The sequence below is a fragment of the Gavialis gangeticus genome, unplaced genomic scaffold, assembly GCF_001723915.1.
Source record: "Gavialis gangeticus isolate Ggan-Ray unplaced genomic scaffold, GavGan_comp1, whole genome shotgun sequence".
Classification (NCBI taxonomy): domain Eukaryota; kingdom Metazoa; phylum Chordata; order Crocodylia; family Gavialidae; genus Gavialis; species Gavialis gangeticus.
Window position 1 is genome coordinate 24641107 of NW_017729030.1, and position 21874 is coordinate 24662980.

The window sequence follows — 21874 nt, forward strand, 5'->3', positions numbered from 1 at the left end:
TTCACTCTACCATCCTCCCCAGTTTAACTTCCAACACTTCCATTCCACCAATGCTTACCTCACCAAGGCCATCAAGAGCATCCTTCTTGAAACACTAAAGGGCCATTTCTCTATTCTCATTTCACACCATTTGTCAGCTGTCTTAAGCACTACTAACCTCCTCCTTCCTGAACTTCTCTGCCTCATTAGTCTACAAATCCAGCTATTTCTATCCATCTCCATCTCAAGTTCAGACATGAACTCAACCTTCTTACTAATCACTGTTAACATCTGCCTCTTTCCTCTAAAAGTCATCAGCTCATTTGTAAGTATTCTATGATCTTATGAATTTTAGGTAGCTCCTGCAGCTCTTAACCCCTGAATTGTCCATACCTTAACATCTGAAGCTAATTTTAAGCATTCTTTAGGTGGCTTAAAGTTAGTCCACTCCAGCCTAGGTCCATCTCTGGCCCATGTTATCCAGCTGGTGTTACATTAACATGTAGCTACTCTAGGCTACATGTTAATTTGAATATCCTTCCTCCCATATTGGCTCAGATCAGGCTTACTGACCACCTCCCCTGCCCTTCCCAGCACCCCAGATTCACTGTCCCTCCCACCTCTCCCCCACTTACTTGTGGCTGCCTGTGCTGTCTATCACAGCATTAACAGGGAAGCATTAACCGGCCTGCCCAGCTGCCACTGTTGCTGATGGGCAACCTAGAAGAAGAGCAGCAGACCAGCAGCAGCAGTGGTGGGGGTATGGCAGGTCAGACAAGTTAATCCTTCCCTGCCTGGTCCCCAGGAGCAGACAGCACGGACAGTCACAAGTTGTGGGTGGGAGGGAGGGTGGGAGACCCAGGGAGCAGGAGGGAAGTCCACAATGGGTGGGGAGCACAAGGAATTTTACCTTTCAGTCCTCCAGGCCCCTGCTGGCCTGAAGTGTGACTGTTCCAAACTCGAGCTAGCACTAACACTGATCAGCATTTGAGCAGCTCACATTGCAATGTGCTACAAGGCCCCTAAGTTTCCAACCCATGACACCTCTCTTTCTCTCACTTCACCTTAAAGCCCATTTCCAGACTTTTAATACCATATTTGCCCAAATCTAAGATGAACCTGAATAGAAGACAACCTCCACAATAATTAGATTCTATATATGGACAAATTATAGATTCCCCACACACACGGACACTTCTTCCCCCTGCAGCCTTCCTGCCCCCAGTCTCTTCTCTTCCCTCACTTATGGTCAGATCCTGCTCAGGCTCTGTTCCCTTCCCAAGCACAACAAGTGGGAGTGAGCTGAGCTACATGTGACAATAAAGCAGGGGGGAAAGAGGCAGGAGGGGGCAGAAGTGGCTGAGGGCAAGCAGAGGGGGAACAGGGGACTGCTATGGGTCTAACGCTGGCCTTAACCTAGACCCACAGCAGTTGCCTGCCCCCCTCCTCCACTTTAACAAGGTTTTCCTGTGCCATTTGAAACAAAAAGGACCAAAAACCACTGATTTGAAACAAATATGCCCATGATCATTTGCATACATGCAAATTACTGTGGGTACCTATAGAATTAGTTCATCCAAAATTGATGCATTTTAGGTCATTGCAAACTGCTGCAAGTTTTAACACAGCTATTACATAAACACACTTTTGTGTAGCACTTTTATACCTACATAGTACAAATTATGCCTGATAATACTCCAAAGTCAAAAGGCTCATGACTTACTATATAGTTCACTGGGTTGGGCCCCAGCAGATTCAAGAGGATTTCAAGCCATGGTGGCTTCACAACCCAATGCTGAGGGGAACTGAGCACAATGGGTAGCATGTCTTATTCAGATGAGCTCCATTAACCTGGCCTTGTGGTAAGTTACCATCTGTGTTTTCGTCCCATATGTGCCATGTGTCTTATAGGCATGTTCAGCATGAAAGGTACTCAATCAACTTCATAGCTGGTTTCCATGACTGAGTACATGCTGCTTATAGCAGCAATTTAATGATAGACAATGTAGTAATGGGGGCAGGGGTGGATTGTTTCTGGTATACAAATATAAGATTAGGGGCTTTTTTCTCCATGTTGATTGGGAAAAAAAATCTCAACTTCTATTCTGGTAAATATGGTACATACTATTTGTACCTCTGTATCCTAAAATGTATTCTTTCTGTATTATCTCTGCTTCTTGAATATGCTTTTAGTGGTATAACCTTCTTCATCTTCCATGCCCTTGAGTTTCATCTCTCCACCAAATTATGTATTTTTTATAAAATCACATTCCTCGCATGACTTGTCGATACCTCCTTAAATCCTTCTTAGGTTTCCTGTCTTTCTTCAGTTCAAGAATCCTTCCCTCACAATCAAGGTACTATATTACCATATTCAAACCTACCATTATTCCATTTTTTTCCATAGTCCCATTAGTTACTTTTCTATATTAGTCCATGAAGAATTTTTAGAGGGGTGGCCCCTGGAGTCAGTATTCGTTCTTAAATTGTACTTAGCTGACCTTTTATCTTAGTATTAGAGGATCTTAAAAAGGAGTAAATTGATGTAACATTGATAAAAGGGTGCATATTATCTATTTCGAGAAGGAAAGAAAAGTTCCATTATTTCTTTTATTAAATGAAGACACCACTCCAAAAAAACTTCCCCATAGCAGAAGAGCGACAAAGATTTCACTAGCACAAATGTAACTAAAGAATGAGTTGTCATCACAATGATTCTACCTTAGAATGCCAGCAATTTCATCCACAGCTGTAGTCCTACCATTTAATCCATTATGTTGTCCAATTTTCTCAGATCAGGTATGGTCTATAACTGGATTCAACAAGCCTACACTGCAAAATGTGGTTGTGTTGTCTGATAATAGAATTCTTTTTAAAAAACAGTCCGGGTGCTTTGTCCAAATTGCAATTCAGAATGGCAGAATGTAAATATTCATGTTTCCAGCTGCAATTTCAACAGGCTAAATCAGCAGTCAACAACACTTTCTGACACCAGGACAGAATGATTCAGTGCAAGTCTGAGGAAGGCTAACACAAGGACCTGGCCCCTGCCACTGCTAAGACCACTGCTTCAGTCCCACCTCCCAGCAACTGCATGGTGATGGTGAAGCCCTCTGCCACAAAACACAGTGGAAGCCCAAGCCACTAAATCGCTGTCAAAGCCACCCAGCTCTGCAGACCATACCCAGTGGCTCTGTGAACAGGATCAGACCTGCATGCCTTACATTACTGACCCCTGGCCTAAGTTATTCTTCACCACTCACTTTTAGATATATGGGGATACTGTTGGCAAAATAGGGCTGCAATGTCCCAAGCTAGAAAAGACTAGATTTCAACAATGGCATAAAAGTGTACATATATATATATTTTATTTTACAATATTTCATCCATCACTGAAATGCAATCTCTTCTGGCATGAAATATATACAGCTACAATGGAAGATCATGTTGTAACAGTATTAATTTATATGATTTGTTTACATAAGGAACACATCTTCTTGTCAAGCTGTCAACAAGTGTCCAAAGTAAGAATTTTTAAGAGCTAAGGACTTTGAACATGCAAGAACAAAATTTAAATGGTCACCATGCCTTTGTGTTTAAGTTACTAACATACTTCCCATATTTTTTTCTAACGGATGCAATATAATATGCCTCCAGTATGACTGTTTAAATTACTTAGAGTAAGATATTTTTAGAAGGAAAAACAACATTGCATTACAGTAATCAATGTGGACAACATATTGTTCTCAGATTTTGAAAAATACTACAGTAGTTCCACAAATAAAAAAATCTTCATAATTTACCACTACCCTTGCAAAGATAAAATGTGTTCCTGAAGAAAGACTCTTCACCAAGAGTTGGCAAATTTTAGAACTGTAGGTCAAATTCTGCTTTCAAACATATAGATTCATTCACTGGTGAAACAAATAGAAGTCATGTCTGTAAATTCAAAAGCAAACCTCTGCAAAGGGCAGTAGAAAGACTATTACTTCTTTACTGTAAGAAGTTCTTTATATAAGTTCCTGTAAATAAAGTATTGTTTCCACATTACAAGTCTCTTCAAGATACTCTCAAGAGCTCGCTCGCTTTTGCAGGCGCAAGCTATGGTGCCCAGCCTATAGTTATGGCTGTAAAAAGGTTAACATGAGATTCTGCCCCTTCATATTGTGGAGTAGACACAAGCAATAGCCATCCTGGTACCTGCATGGCATGCATACTGTCTCCAGGAGCACTCCTTGTCCTCTGAAGAAAACAGCTTCCCCATTTAACACACACTCTAATTTGGGAGGGCGGGAGAGGCTGGGTGCAAAGGTATATGCTGTATGTAAGAAAATACAATATTTAAATACAGGGTTATAGTAACATAACCAATACGATGATCACTAAAGGACCTGAGACTTTTTAATATATATGGCATCTGTTCATCAGCAAGTGGTGGTGGATACTGCAGCTATTCTACTGACTAGTGGTGCATTTTCTCTTGTGGCTGTAAAGTGCAATTTTGGGCACCCTAACCTTCTCTCCCCACCTGCAATTTGCCCATACAGGATGTCCTTTGAGATGCACCCATTTTCAATCCAGCAAATATAGCCAAGCCAGCTTAGGTGCCACTGAGTAGTGCAATGATGGCTGGCAGGTTGGCTTTGGCAATGACCTCTGTGTTGGTGATCATCTTGCCACTTGATGTCAAGGATGTGTTGTGTAAACAGTGTAGCTGGAAGCTGTTCAGCTTCTTTGCTAGATATGAATATGTTGACCATGTCTCACTGCTATACATAAGGACACTGAGGACACAGACTTTGTACACAAGCACCTTAGTTTTGATTATGAGCTTTGTATTGTTCCAGACTCATTTAGAGAGCTTACTGAAAATGCCTTTCCATTGTGCACATTTGGCTCTTCATCCAGTGATCAGTTGTCTCTCATTGTGGATCCAAGGTAGCAGAACTTGTTCACTGCCTCAAGAGGTGTGTCAAGGCTGATATATGGTGACTGGTGAACACCCTGTCCTAGAACCAGAGTCTTCTTGATGCTGATAGTCAGGGCAAACATCCTGCAAGCATGGGAAAGGCGATTCACAAATATTTGTAGTTGGCCTTCATGGGTGGCGAGTGCAGCATCATCAGCAAAAAGGAGCTCCCTAATGAGTATATGCCTCACTTTTGTCTTGGCCTTTAGATGCGATCAACTGTAGAGTTTGCCACCTGATCTTGTGTGAAGGTACATGACTTCCTCAAAGCCATCAAAAGCATAGTGCAGCAGCTTAGAAAAGAAGATCCCAAAGAGTGTGGGCACCAGAACAAAACTCTGCTTCACTCCTGTCTTCATCTCAAACCTGTCAGAATTTGATCCATCAAAGTGAACTGTGGCATGCATGTTTTCATGGAAGGAGCATATCATGGTGAGTAATGTTGGGGGGCATCCAGTCTTTACTTTCTAATACGAATGCTGATAAATACAATATTAACTTGTATTTTCGTAGGGCTTTCCTATATAGTGTGATTATATGAATTCCATCCATAATCCCAGTGCAAGCATTAAGTAATATATTGGACTAGCTGGTCTTTTCTAACTTTGTGTGGCAAAAAGTAAGACCTCCTAGGAACAGAGAGTATCCAGAAACTGTGGCACTGCAGGAGAGTCTGCCTGGATGCTTTCTGGATAGTCTGTGTTCCTGGACACACTGTTTCTTAATTTTCTCTATGAGCTTATTCTGTCACAGGCAGCCATGATATAGAAAAAATCTTTTTTCCTGCATGCTGCCTTCCAAAAGTAAGGTGCAAGTTTTATTTGGGAGCCTGTTATATGCAAGAAAATATGGTACATAATTTGCTGAATAGGAAGTCACAGAACTTGTGTGAAAAGAATTAATGTCAGAGGTTTACATCTTTGATCAATTAAAGACAAGCTAATAATTTTTGGACTTAGCTACAGCTACCAAGAGTAGGGGTGGTAGAGGCTTAAAATGCAGATTCTGTAAATGTTTTCATCAGATCCTGATTTAGGTTGCAAAAGAGAAACAATCAAGTTCCTACTATAAAAGCCATATGTTCTGCTACCTTCCTTTTCATGTATGTCTCTTCATTTGTTTAATCCTTAAATTGTACTGAAAGAATTTGTATTCATCTCAGTTTTACAGTCATCTCAGTTGGACCCTCTCAGTCTCTGCCAACCCATGAAGAGATATCAAGCACACATCAAGGACTTAACACATAAGGAAACTATTGAGCAAAATAATCCCATAAACCCCTTCAAGACATGTGTTATATTTTCTATTGCTTTTTTCACCTCATAAAGACACAAGGTTGCATTATATATACAGATGTGAAACAGAAGAAAAAAAAAATCAAGAAAAATATATTCAAACTATTGTATTTTACAATGAATGGATTGGTGACAATTACTGACTCCCTGTTCCCACTGATGAGCTCCTGTAAGCCCCTTGTTTGCACAGCCAGCCCTGGAGAGCCATGAAAGAAAAATCTCAACTTTTATCTACAAAAAGAGCCTTACAAAGACAGATCTGTAATTACAAGCCAACACAAACCCATCAAATGGGTTAAAAGGAAAAACTGGACTCCGAACCACCATGAAGTCCTCCATCCAACCCCAGGCCAAATGGTTGAAGTTCACAGCACAGAATGTGTTAAATTTAGGGGACCACGATATGTTAAAAATTACTTCACAGAATATAGTTAAAACGCCTAAGCCTTCTCTGCTTGTAAAACTGTTCAGCCATCCTCCAGGGAGTTGGAACTAAAATGGCTACCACACAGGCAGATGCTGCACCACAGGTGCACTCATAATTGAACTAGTGACGTCCACTGCAGCAAAGGGAATTCCCTGTACTGCATACTCGACTAGTGCCTTTAGGAAAGTATGAGAAATTTACATGGTAGCTTCAGTATTTCATCCTAACCCCACTAGCTGCTCCAGCTGTGCTAGCAGGAGAGAAAGATAGGAGATGGTGTCAAGCAGCAGCTGTACTGCACACTAACCCTGGAGATACTAAGACTGCATCTCTCCTTGCTAGGCTGGGGCTTAGCAGGTGGTCAGTCTCATGAGCCAATACAGGAAAGGAAACTGGAACTCACATTTCCTGTATCCCTAGCACCACCCAAGGGAAAATGGCTCCTTACAATCCCTTACCCCATCCAGGGGGGTATGACGACTGCTGGCAGAGAACTGCATAGAACCACAGGATTTTTTTTTGAGGGGAGGAAAAGAAAGCATACTTAAATAAGGAAACTTAAGAATCAGATCCTCAGACGGGATATTTTTAAGGGAACCCTTTGTAAAGTGTTTAACAGCATATTGTTATCTATTCCCCAAGCCTGCAAATATGTATCAGAACTGCAATCACTTGTAAGGAACTGTAATAAAGCTATTTAAAGCATATGCAAATATTATAGTGCTAATACCTAATTATTATGCTCCCTACCTAAAATGTGTGAAATCTAAGTGTTACCAGTAAACCTGCCATCTGCATACATGATGATATATATTTAAAATTATGTCTTCCCATCTTACTTATCTATAGAAACAAATTCCAATACATGCGTAATACACAGGAACTGCATAAGGCTGAAGTTGTCACACCTTTATAAGAGAAATACTACACATCTTATAACATATCATCTGTTCTATCAATATGATTATATATGCAGACATAATATTCAGTAATTTTAAAAGAAAAAACAACTTCTGTGAATGAGTTATCAGTTGCCCCTACTATTTTTAATCAATGGGATAGCCATGCTGTCTACTGTTACTACTCTTTTCATATTTGCTCTGCTTTACTAATTTCCAAGACACTGAATTTACCTCCAACTATAATAGTATAATATAATGACTCCTGGAGGCAGGTACAGACATTACACTTTTATCAGTATAAGTGATCAGAAACCAGTATATACCCAAAATGGAAAAGAAGTTTGGCACATATAGACTGGTTCAAAAATGACAGAACGTGATCCCCCTCCCCCATCAAAGGCCGAACATGTTTTCTGATTGCTACCAATCTAAACTACACCACTTACAGAAAACCGTGTAACTTAGACCAATTCCACCTCGGATTTTTTGAATGTCTGTACCTAGCTTGGAAATATTACGCTACACTACTGCAGTATAATTCATCAGATACTGTTATCTGGAGGGAGTTGAGTCTTTTCCCATGTTATACTGTATTAATACCTCTCCCTGACCCTTTTGCCCTTTGCTTTCTGTCTTAAGGCTATGCCTGTACTTCCCCAATTTCCTAATTACCACATTTACTCACATACTGCATCCACCTTTTCTCCAAAAATAAGCCTTCCAAAATTAAGGTGTGTGTCTGAAATGGGGAAACTGATTTTTCTGCCCAGAACAGAATAATAAAATACTAAAGATTTTTTGGGGCCGATACTGATGGCCAGTTATTACTGAGCCTTATCAGTCGATACCAATCTGATTACTGATATGCAGCATCCAGCTGGTAAGTCTGGGAAGGTGTGGGGGGGGGGGGCAGATAGAGGCCCCTGTGGTGAGGGAGGAGTGGGGCTGGGGCAGGGTGAAGCACAAGACAGAGACATAAGCAGCTCGTCTGGGGGGTGCAGGGCAGGGACAGATCCCACTGCTGCACACACCCCCGGGGAGCCATGGGGGGCATGTTCTCCCCAGCTGTGAATGAGATGAGGGTGGGCTTCTGCAGCAGGCTGGGGATAATGCCATGTTCTTCCCAGCAGGGAGGTTGGGCTGAGGCTGCGTTCTTGCTAGGTGGCGCTGGGGTGGGGGTGGCTAAGGGGGTAGCTAGACCCATCCCAAAATTCGTCGTAGCCCCCCTCCATAACTCCCCCTCCCAGAGCTGCTGCTGTGTGGCTCAAGCACAGTCCTGGCCCGGGCCCTGGCCCCAGCCTACCGTGGCTGCCCGCCCTCACCCTGCACACAAATCTGAGGGAAACAAGCCCCCCCCATGCCTCCCCCAGGGGTGTGCACTGCAGCAGGATCCACCCCCCACATCCCATGCCCCTCAAATGAACTGTCCATGGCTCTGTCCCCTGCCCCACCCCAGCTAAAGAATGCCTGTGCCTGCCCCAGCCCCACTCCCTCCCTCACCACAGGGGCCTTGATCTGTCCCATCCCTGTCCCCCCCACATCCGTTCCCCCTCCCCACCACTTCTCCACAACAGACTTACCAGCCAGGTTTGCATGCTGCAGCTGTGCACATGCATGCAGCATTTATCGGAGACATGACTGGCCACATCTGCCAAAAAAATCCCCAACTGCTGATAATGTCAATTTTCCTTTTATCAGTGCCAATACGATATGGACCAACATATCAGTGCACTTCTATAAAATACCGAAAGATGGCTGCTGCTTTTTTTCCCTCCCCACCTTCAAGCAGCTGCATGGAGGGAAGGACAGAGTCAAACCAGAGCAGATCCATAAGGATGCAGTTTTGCAGTCAGACCTTCCTTTAATTCCCACTTCACCCAAAGTTTCAAATTAACTGCCTGGAAGCAGCAGTGACAGTTCTACCCAGGCCACCTGATGCAAGTAAACTGAATTCAGTTAGATTCTTCACTCTGCATGTGTTAATGACCCTCTGCCTTTTTTAAATAACCTTGATGTTCTACTAATCAAGATTTACTTTCTTCAGCAATTGTCTAGCATGGAAGAAAGACCATCTACTCACGGTCTTTCTTCTCCCTATTTCACAGCCCTGCAGACTGCTTTCAGTGCTCTTCAAAACCTTCCCCTGGAATCCAGTCTTCAGCAGCAGCTATAGTTTTGCGTTTTGACTGAGCAGATTGTTGCTAACAATTCAGCTGTGAAAAAGTCCAAACCGTAGCTTTTGCCTGAACTGGAAAAGCAGGGAAAGTGAGTTGAAAATAAGACTCTACCTCAGTGGCCATAAGTCTGAAAAAAATTTTTTTTTTTTTCTTCACTCTGCCTTCCAAAAACATGAGGCCAGTGGTAGACAAGAAATTATAATATTTCAGTTCCCAGCTGCAGGTACATGACTGGGCAGCCAAAAAAGTTTTAAAGTACTTAACTACTAAGGTTTTCCCAACCATAGCTGGTATAGCAAACCACTGTGGTTAAGGCATCTAGTCCTCAGATTGAAAGGGAATGATATGGCTTAACTTCACGTCTGGCCCCATACATTCCCCAGCCTAACTCATCAAGAATGTATAGACAGCTGTGATGACCAGGAACACCCTCTGGCATAAATTCAGAATGAGCCTCATATCGATGCCCCTGGATCCATAACAGGACACCTAAACCATTTAACAATTCTTAATAAGGTAGAGCATTATAACTAATTAGGTATTTAATGTTCAATTAGAATTAAATAGCTAATTAGCTATTAATTAGATATCCAACTTCTACACCAGATACCTGACCAAGTTTCAAACTGATAAAATATTTGGAAAATATCTACTTAAGATTTAGCCTAATGGTTCCATGTACATTATTGAACTAATTAAATTAATTTTCCTTTAAAATAAATGAAATTCCTGAGACTCACTGGGATCCCACAAAAGTGGTTTTGCCTTATGGCTGACTGAGAGGTCACCAAATCCTCCACCATAACTTTAACTGCAATATTACTACTAAAAGTAACAAAAAGAAAATGCATTAACTTTGCAAGCTACAAGATAAAATTCCACAAAGATCTCAATAATGCTGCCCAGGCTGCTTTAAATAACTTTTCAACAGTGCTGACCATGCCATTTGCTGGATGGCATTTTTATACCTGCAGTGAAGTTGCCACCAAAGGTTCAACATGCATCTTACTGGGTCATATATTCTGGTGTATTAGTTCAATATGCTCATGAGTTCAACTGCAAATGCTGTGTTGTATGCAACTGGCAAAGGGAGGAAAAAGTCTTACTGTTAGATGACAATAAGCAGATGGATATCTACAAGGCAGGCAGTAAACACACATTGTCTGCTCTGTAGAGATCATTTTCTGGGCTTTTATCAGGTGAGAAATTCAAAGATATATATTTTTATAAACAATAAGCTGAAGAGAAATACTGCTTTACTGTATCCCAGTGTTTTTTTCTTTTTTAAATGGAAAACATGACCCCTTTTTTTGATAATATAAAGCAGCTAGGATATGACACTTATATTTGGGAGTATGAAATCAGCTCCAGAAGGATATTCTCTCAGAGAACTTCTCGCAGAATAGATGATTATGTTTTAATGTTGCTGTGGAAGTCATCAGATTATCTGGGGGAACAACTGATCCAGGAACTCTTGGTCTGCAATGGTGTCTGGAGGACAATTATCATTCATTTTATCTCCAAATGGATGATATATTTCTATGGCTTGCTGCTTATCATTTATCATTAAATTTAATAGCCTTTGATAAAACTGAAGTTTCATGATATACAGATATTCAGATATGCAACTGTAGCAGGAGCTGGCAACAAGCCCCTGCTATGAACAATAAAAGCCAGCCACACTAGATGGGAATTTAACCAAGCAAGTCCAGGACAGTCACATGTCATGCTAACTTCAGTGTCACATGACAACTAACTTCAGCATGCTCAAGAGTTTAGTCAATGACACACTGCAGGATAGGAGTATTGGTGAGATGGGAGTCCAGGAAGAGTCATGGTTCCTAAAGGAAGCGATCCATTGGGCGCAGAGGGAGACAATCCCAGTGCAAGGGAAAGTGGTGAAAGAAGCCAAAAAACTTCCTTGGCTAAACAGAGAAATGCAGGCCCGGATGAGCTGCATCTAAGAGTACTCAAGGAATTGGCCAGTGTCATAGCAGAACCACTGGCATGGCTGTTTGAGCACTCATGGCACTCAGGTCAGATCCTGGAGGACTGGAAAAGGGCTCAGGTGGTCTCTATTTTCAAGAGAAAGGAGGAGCCAAGTAATTATAGGCCAATCAGTCTCACCTCCATCCTTGGAAAAGTCTTTGAAAAGATTATTAAGGATCACATTTGTGTAAGTCCAGTGAGAAAAATAATGCAGCAGGGCAACCAGCATGGATTCGTAGCAGGTAGATCATGCCTGATTAATCTGGTTTCGTTTTATAACAAGGTCACAAAATGCTTAGATGCAGGAGTAGAGGTGGATATTGTTTTCTTGGATTGCAGGAAGGCCTTCACTGTGGTATCTCATCCTATTCTCATAAATAAATTAAGAGGCTGTAACTTAGATGTTTACATGGTTCAGTGGGTGCCAAATTAGCTTGGGCGGGGTTGCACCCAGAGAGTGGTAGTAAACAGGTCAGTATCGGCCTGGAAGGATGCGGGCAGTGGGGTCCCGCAGGGCTTGGTCCTTCGACCTGTACTCTTCCATGTCTTCACCACTGACTTGGATGTGGTACTCTGTCCCAGTTTGCAGATGATGCTAAATTGTGGGGTGAAGTGAAGACTCTGGAGGGTAGGGAATGATTGCAGGCAGACCTGGACAGATTGGAAAAGTGGGCAGTACACAATAGGATGTAGTACAACAAGGACAAATGCAGAGTGCTGCACCTAGGGTGCAAAAATATCCAGCACACCTACTGGCTGAGAAACGACCCTCTCAGCAGCACAGAAGCAGAAAGGGATCTCGGAGTCATAGTGGATTCCAAGATGAACATGAGTTGTCAGTGTGACAAAATCATCAGCAAAGCTAGCTGCACTTTATCATGCATCAGCAGATGCATGACAAATACAACCAAGAAGGTGATACTTCCCCTCTATGCGACATTGGTCAGACCTCAGTTGGAGTACTGCATCCAGTTTTGGGTGCCATACTTCAAGAAGGTTTCCAGAGAGGGTCCAAAAGAAGGTCACTCGAATGGTTAGGGGTTTACAGGACAAGCCCTATGAAGAGAGACTGAGGGACCTGGACCTATTCAGCCTCCGCAAAAGAAGGCTCAGAGGTGATCTTGTGGCTGCCTACAAATTCATTGGGGAGCACAGCAAGGAACCAGAGATGCTCCGTTCAACAGGGCACCTCTTGGGGTAACAAGAAACAATGGTCATAAACTGACAGAGAGCAAATTTAGGCTAGACGTCAGGAAAAACTTCTTCACAGTAAGGGTGGTCAAAATTTGGAATGGGCTTCCAAGGGAGGTGGTGCTCTCCCCTACCTTGGGGGTCTTTAACAGAAGGCTAGATAGGCATATGGCGTGGGTCATCTTACCCCAGCACTCTTTTCTGCCCAGGCATGGAGTCGGACTCTATGATCTGTTGAGGTCCCTTCCAACCCCTAGCGTCTACGAATCTATCTATGTCTGCTGGTGCACCAGGAAAAGGGACCTGGGAACAAGCCCTGGGGAGGGGATGGACCTCCAAGGGCATGCCATCATGTGTCAGAGACAGACCACCCTCATTGGCTCTGAGTGCCAGCAAGGTAACAAAAGGATGAGTTGGACGACAGACAATGTTCAGCTCTTCCCCTGGAAAGGGGAAAGTACAATATAGCCAGGGAGCTATACAACCCATGTGGAGACATGGGATCCAGATGTTCAGAGGGCCAAACCAAGGAGTTCTGGAGGAGCATGACTAGGACTTGGCAAGGATCCAACCAGAAGCAGGAAAGATCTGGGGAAATTCAGGAATGACTGAATTTATTAATCTTAATCCAAAAAGAGAAGAACATGTGTCCGTGTATATTTTAGCTGAGAAATAAAAAATGAATTAATTTGGGAACATTTTGAATTAATTTATGGGTTTAAATAAGATATAAGAAGGGAAGTAATTTATGGACAGTTTAAATGAATTTACAGAACTAATTAAGAAATATGCTCTAAATTAATTTAGGGACATTTTCAATGAATCCATAGGATTGATTAATATGAAGTAAATGAATTTATGGACATTTTGAATGAATTTATCATAATAATTAAGAAATAGGAAATGCATTAATTTGTGGATATTTCAAATGGATTGATATAACAGATTGACGGATAAGGAGGGATTTAATGCCTAGATATTTGTTTCATGGAATGAGGCCCAAAAAAGGGCAAAGGAAAAACTGAGAAGTACAAAGGGGGCACAGAGAAAGGCTTAAAGGAGAAACACAAATTTGGGACTGGTATGAGTCATTCACCATAGACACAAGAGGAAAGAAGTATAGGAGAGGTGAAGCCCTGCAAAAGAACAAGAGGTCCAGCCAAACAGACCTTCACCCAAGGAATCATCAAACCTCCCCAAGAGAACCAGAACATGAAAGCATGGGGGGTGAATGAGAAGACAGACAGAGTCCGGCTGAGTGGAGGCCTGAGAATTTTCAGCTACTCACAATGGCCCTTTCAGAAAGAAATATTCCTTAGAATTATAAAAACTACATGGATGTTATATGATTGCATTCATTTTTTACCTGAAAATAGCTTCAGATTTCTATTAATAACTTGCCGAGACTTCACCAGGAGTGTTGAACTGCATATTTATTATAATTAGAAAGCAAGGATAGCTGTAGACATATCTAAATATATTGTGTGATTATAAAACAAGTTTGCATCAGACTGTAGCATTTTGTAAATCTTCTGATTTTTGAAGTCATTTAAAATAGTTGAGGGCCAGATGCCATCATCCTCAGTCTTTTCAAGTAACACCTCCTCCATATTCCATGAAATTACTAGGGCTAAATGTTGAATAATGAACTATATTCAGTAGGCCTGTTCCACAGTTCACTGCAAGTATGGGCACATGTACTTTTGGAGCTGTTTCAGAAGGGCAGTATTTCAAAAGGACAATAGCAATTAAGTTCTAATTGTTACTGTAGACAAGTCACAAGAATACAAATGTAGCAAAACCCTTCCAGATTTAACCCAGGATGAAACAATGTTTAAATTACAGCAGTTTTGCTATATACCCGGTATGAGCACAAGTAGCTCTTAAAGTATAACAGTTTCTGCCCTTTTGAAACAGCTCTAAAAGTACTCATGCCTGTGCCCTAGAAAAATCACGCTCGAAACCAGATAGTTAATAAATCACATGAATGCATATGAAATACTGAGGGAAAATTAATTGTGATAAAAAATACATAATAAATTTAGGATAGTTAACTATAAGCACATCCCAGAAGTGTTTTTCTAAGGTTTAAAATTCAAGTCAAAATTCAGGATGTGTTACTAAAATTGGTAAGGAGAAAAACCACTGGAAACTTTCTAGTAAAAGTTTAAGAAATATTCTGGGTCATGGCATATATTATGATTAATGATAGTCTCACATGCATAGATATCCTTCCAAATTGATTCAACTTCCTTTGTGTTTGGTCTTTTTTCAAAACCTAACAATAGACTGCGTTCATTTTTATCACTTGTATGGCTGTATGGGTCATGTTGTTTCCCATGTGCGTATCCTTGCAGTTTTGTGACATGATTTAGCCAAAAGGTTAAGAACTCACTAAGAGACTGCTACAAGTTAGAGAGAAAGTAGGGTTGAAGTATTACAATCTGCAGACTTTTTCTTTTCTTTTATCTTTTTTTTTTTGCCTGTGTTGTCTCCAAATACACCAAATCTTTTTTTTTTTTAACCATTTTAAGAAATTCTGTATAGTAAATCTGTTCTGCTTAGTACCTTAACACTTGTCTTGTGATAAGGGGGATTGTAGGGCAACTGACAGCAATAGGTATACCACTTCTTTGGAAAAGGGAATCCTTCTTCATTTCCTTTTTCAAACCCAAGAAAACTTTAGGGCTGGAGATAGTCTCCTCTACTGAGCTTTAAGGCCCAGTGAATTACAAGTGAGACCCAGGCATGCCTGGAAAAGAGGAGTCTGCCATGGACAAGAGAGCTCCAAGGGCTAATTGCAAGAGAGTGGAACTCAAGGGTTCAGCTCAGAAGGGTTTGTCACATGATGACATGGTTCCTTGTACAGGCAGTCCTCAGACTTATGACACAATTGGTTCCTGAAAACTGCGTCTTAAGTTGAAACGTAATTTGGAACCAATTTTCCCATAGGAAACAATGTTATAAATGGGGAATTTGTTCCTGAACCAAGGCCCGATATCCTATTTTCACCAAAAATACCCCAGAATTTAGTACTCAACCAATTATAGATGAGTAATATAGCTACATTAATGTATTTATACTGTAAATAGAAATCATATTGATTTGGAAGGACTTCTTTGAGGTGACTTTGCCGGATTTTTTTGAAGGGCTCTTGGTTGCACTTTTTGAAGGGTTCTTGACTGCAGTCTTCTCAAGAGTCTTGGCTGCAGGTTTTTCTGGAGCCTTGCCTGCTTTCTTAAAGACAGTGTCCAAGGAAGTTCGAACAGATATTCTCCAGGGAGATGGGCAATGCAACGAACTTGTTCGTTGGCATAGCATTGCATCAGATCAAGCATTGTAAAGTCGAAACTAATGTCATACAGTTGAAACAGGGTGTCAATTGATAAATGTTGTAAGTGCGAAATGTTGTAACTCAAAAACTTTTAAGTCGAGGACTGCCTGTATATAAAGACATTCACACACCACACTCATGTTTCTAAAAGGAAAACTGAAAGAATTTTGTCCAACATTAACTAAGCATTTTCAGTGTCTCAGACCTTGATCATAATCATCGTGCATCTAATCCAAATCCCACTGACATCAAGGGGAGACTTTCCACAGATCCATATTTATAACTAAAACCAACTTGTTATTGCAAGCATTGAGAGTAAGTAGCAGAAACAAATGTTCATTTTATTCTCTAATATAAACAAACATGAGTGGTAGTTACTATAAAACTACTGATTTCTAGCATGTGTCTGTTCTTCTCAGATTTAATTTATAGCACTGAAGGGAAAAAAAAATCTTGGCAGAGCAACAGAAACCAAAACTAAAATATACAATATTCAGTGCTTTAAGTGTATTATGTCTAATCTTAGGCTAACTTTCTTACATAGTCCATCAGGAAATGTGAACAAAATCTTTCTAGTCCTTTCTGATGTAAAGTTCACTAAAAATACATATCTTTGCCATAATCCAATATTACTGAAAATAAGAAGCAACTTGCTTGGTTTTGGGACATCAAATAAAATATATGCAAGAGAACATCTTCCCCTCACAGAGGGTGGAAAACAAAATACCAAGAGAGCCATCTGAGTTGCCTCAAGAGGCAAAGAGCTATGTGAAACATAATTCCCGAAAAATATTCAGCGCCTACCCTTTGAACAAATAAACCAAAATCTGAAATCACCATCCTGAGTCTTATTATGAATAAAAATAGATGGACTTTTGCAATGTACCAAGATAGAATTCCATCAAGAGACCCAAGGATTATGTAGCCTAAAACAAGGCTCTCTTTTATAGATTACCTATATAGTATATTACGTGCAAATAATCCAAGAAACTGATAGCACTGGGGAAACGGTGCCATGTTAAGCTTTTATTATTTCGATTTTTTGGTTTATAGGCTTAGTTTAATTGACATGTGGCTTGTCAATAAAATGTTTCAATAAGTAGCTCTGTAGTGAGATGAATTTGACACCTGCATCAAGGATGGTCTTGTTTCAATCCTCTAGAGTCTCTTAAACAAGCAATGTAAATGTCTGATTTCTTCAAAAGGGTATGAATTGCCATCAACATTGCAGGCAGAATGACAACATTCTTCTATACTTAACCTTATAATCCCAAATATTGACATTTTTCAGAACCTTCTTTAACAAAATTACCATGGCTCACTAGAACACACAGGAATGCATTTTAAGCATCGTGTTTTACAAAGACGAAAGGAAAACATAAATGTCCAGATCTTTCTCAGAGTGACCTCTTGAAGAAGCCAATTCAAAATGATGGTCTCATCACAGATCAAGTAGTTTGATCATAACAGACCACATCACAGACCACTAGCTCTGGTGCACAACTGGAAATTTATATAGTAAACATTATTAAGCATCCATCTTTGCCAACAGAAAGACTAAACTTCCACTGATTCCTACACAAGATGGTCCCACTAAATTGGAACTAAAATCACACACACCACAGTCAGAAAACAAGTTCTGTCACATCCATATTTATCTGAGCCAGGAAAATGAAAAGAATTTTGCTTCTCAGCTTTTTTTATAAATGTATTATTCCCCCCCAAAAAATCACTATTTTGATTTTCATTGCATTTATACTTCACAGAACTGTAGTTTTCCTGGTCACTGACTTATTTATTTGCATTGTATTTAATTCAACTAAATAGCCACTAACTTGGCTAGCGCCTCTTAACTGCCCCGAACAGCTTCTGGAATAATCATCTATTTGGAGCATTCAACTCCTTTTTACCTTACACATTTAATGGCATCAATGTTATACATTTTGAATTCAATGTTACTCTCAGTATTATTTAAATTACATTATAAAATCTATGTTCAGACCAACTTTGGTAAATAAGTACCACCTAGGTTCAAACCTTCAGGAATTCATAAAATGTGGTATGCATCAATCTTTTAGAGACTTTCAGAAGTACAATGGAATAAAATGTTGCAGAATAGTTTTAGAATAATGTTTATAAGCCAATTTCTGTTTTGCTGTCACTGGGGTCATATTAGTGTCACCAGTAGTATTTGATTGTACTGTTTGCTTGTTGAAGTAAGTTTAAATTCCGATGTAAACATCAGCAATAGGTCATCTAGAAGAGTATTGCACTTCCTGATTGACTTAAATTAAGAGTCCTTCTTACTAATGCCTAAATCCACCCAACATCTTATAAAGGCTACCCTAGCTAGAGTATCTTATGGCGTTTTTACATGTGCCACAGGTCTGGGATGGGGATGCTCCATGAGCCACTCTAATTAAAGCACCCACTGCATCTCATGCATCAGCATTCCCACCACCATTTTGAATGAGCTTCAGTTAAAGCACCCCACCACCATTTTGAAGCATGGGGATGAGACGCAGAAGCTGCTGAAGCACTGTAATTAAAGTGTTTTGGAGCAGCCTCCCCGCACATCTACGGGCACCGCTATCAACTAAAGATGACCTGCAGGAACGTATTGAAACGGTGAGGTAATTGTAAGATAACAAGGGGCAAGTCATTCAGCAAGCAACAGACTGTAAATTTACATTTTTTGTAATTGATGAGGCCAATTAAGATCAACCATTTGCTATAACTACGCAAGCAACTAAAAAGGTATGGCAGACCTGTATTTCCCTAGATGGAGTTTGGATAACAAGACTAGCTTTTAGCATCCACTCACTTGTTGTTTAGCAGTGCAAAATCCATTTAATGGTAAACATTATGCCTCCAACCTCAAAAGGCACTACCATTATTCTAATATGTAATATCATGACACTCTCAAGTACAAATAAAAAGCAGGCTTGCTTTAAAAAAAAGAAAGTATGGCACTTTGTCTATCAGAATGTCATAGAAAAAAAAATTTCCATAAGAATTGCAATAAATTAAGGAGAAGAAATTTCAAAAGAAATTTCACAGCTTGGGGGGGGGGGGTTCCAAATCTCAACTTCAACTAGTTTTAAATTTCTTAGTTATTGAATACTTAAAAAGTTATAGATTACTTAAAATAAAATATCCAGTAGAATTTAAAAAAAAGTAAAAAAGCTAACCTTCCAATCGTATGACCTAATGCAAAGCAGGACTAAAACAACAATATATATATTTAAAAATCTCTCTTCACATAAACATAAAGCTATGAAATAAACATGTAACAGCCACCATATTGTCACCTTGATGATTCTGAAACATCAAAAAGAGCAGAACTACAAACTAATAAGTATCAAAGAGCAGAATTAACTTTTTGGATCTAGTCATAGGCACTGGAGCTGATGGCCAATTAGTGGAGGAGGGAGGTGGACAGAAAGGTTTCAAAACTGCAGCCCATGGGGAGCCCATAGTCGAGGATCTCGCACAGTTACAGCAGCCACCACTGTGTAGGGAGGTAACTGCTTGGTACATGCACATGCCACTCCAGTGCCAAAATTCCTAGTTCTGCTTTTAGAATTATTACTATTTTTAATCTTCTACTATATTATGTTCATCTTTTAAAAGGCCACTGACAGGATAAAATTAATCAAAATATCATAGCAACAACTATATTACTGTTTTAGCTTTTTTTTAAAAAAGTCAGTGCTAATCAATTTCTCACCATGCTTGTTTATTTTTTCACATTTTGCTCAGCTTGGCTGAAAGTGAATTTCACTGATCGCTCCCCATGAATTACTAGGATGTGTTATGACTTATTCCTTTAGAAGTATGTATAATTTCTCTTAAAACATCACCATCATCAAATCCCTGAAACATTTCTAGTGAAGCTAAGCTTTGTTGTAATGTATTTACAAAATCCACAAGTGGTTCAAGTTGTCTATTTAAGCTAATGAAATGCAATGTAATATAATATATCGGAAGGCCTACTTCTCCAAAGACCTTTTGCTGCTTGTAATATCCAGCTGAGCAACTTACCTCCCACATGAGTCTGCAGTCTGTATTTTCATCCAGTTCCTGTGGCATTCTTTTCTCTCCAGCAAATGGACCAAACTTTTCACCCTACATAATGTTTAAACAAAAAGGATAGGAGAGTAATGCAACCAACTTACCAAACTACAGTATTTTGCAACAATGTCACCTTCAAAAAGAAAAAGACAATTTGATTTTATCTACCAAAACTGCATAGTATTATAGCTCAGAACTCAACAATGGTAATGTCATGTTCAGTTATGACTAGGGAAATTGAGGGCTTATTGTCTATTTCACAAACAGCTATAGGTACTAATATACCACATTATGCTATTTTTGTAAATCTTTCCCTTTTTGCATAGGTTGTGACTGATATCTTTTAAAAATTACAGGTTTTCCTTCCCACATTTATCATTCATTTGGCAAAGAGCTCAATTTTCTGCATTTTAACTTAAGCTAAAATGTATAAAACAAACTTTTTAAATAAAGAACTATTACACAGTGCCAATATTATCGTAGCATAACATTTTAAGAAAGCACTTTTCAATAGACATCCTTATAAAAATTAAGATTTTTGGCTGTAGAGTTTCCATTGCATTTATTTTCCTGATTACAAATCTGCTTTTTGAAAGTGCCACAAATGAGAACACTAAATAGCTTTGAAGTTCTTGAGCAGATAGAGAAATTTGGTGAAAGTAACAGTGCATATGTACATATCTATGAATTAGTTCATCTGTATAAACAAAATTAAAATTGTAAAATGTGAAACTACCTGTTATCCAAAACTCATGCCAGAAAAGCCTGAACTGTCATGCTTCTGCAACAATTTTGTCTAACACACCATATTAGAAGCATGGTGAATCATTTAATTAAGACTTTCTTCCTATAATGCTATAGAACCATCTTTTCCCTGTTTTTGCTCCAGACTTCCACCTTCAGCTTCCTCTGCACAAAAATGAAGTTTATTTTCTACCTATGGAGACTTTTTACCATCTTTAATTTTCCCTGAGGAAAGGCATATGAGCTGGAAAGCCTGCAGAAAAAGATACTTGTTTTGTGATTTCTTAGTTGGTCTAATAAAAGTTATAATCTCTGAACCACGAGTTCTAGAGTTTTACATTCCTTTTCATCTCAGACCAACAGGGCTACCAAATACATCCCTGTTTGACAAATAACTTCAACATGCTATGCAATCACTTCTATAATTCAGCCTTTGTAGGCAGTAAGAGCCAAATGCCAGGTTGTCTTTAGTACTTAAGACATTAACACAGTTCTGGAAAACACGTTTATACAGTCTTTGCAGTTATAATACTGTATTTACATGAACCCAAGATGACTTAGAATTTAAGACAACCACCCAATCATTAGGCTCTATACATGAAATATTATAAATTTGTTTGGTCTTAAATTCATCCCCCTCACTACTGTGATGGAGAAAGCAGTGGCAGGCAGCCAGGAGCCAGCCCTACAGCTCTTGCTCCCCTGCCCCTTGCCATGAGCCCCCTGCCACATGTCCTTCTGTGCCTGTGGCTGCCCCCTGCTACCTGGCCCTTGCCCCCCACCACACACTCCT

The 21874-nt window shown here is 40.0% G+C and overlaps 1 protein-coding gene across 2 annotated transcripts in view; it reads right to left on the reverse strand.

Moving 5' to 3' along the window:
- PRDM5 (PR/SET domain 5) overlaps nt 1–21874 on the reverse strand; it is a 208402-nt gene that overhangs the window by 156548 nt on the left and 29980 nt on the right. For both annotated transcript variants that reach the window (XM_019522042.1, XM_019522041.1), the window contains exon 2: nt 20308–20391. In XM_019522042.1, the coding sequence (XP_019377587.1) occupies nt 20308–20391 (84 nt within the window). The remainder of the gene's footprint in view (nt 1–20307; nt 20392–21874) is intronic.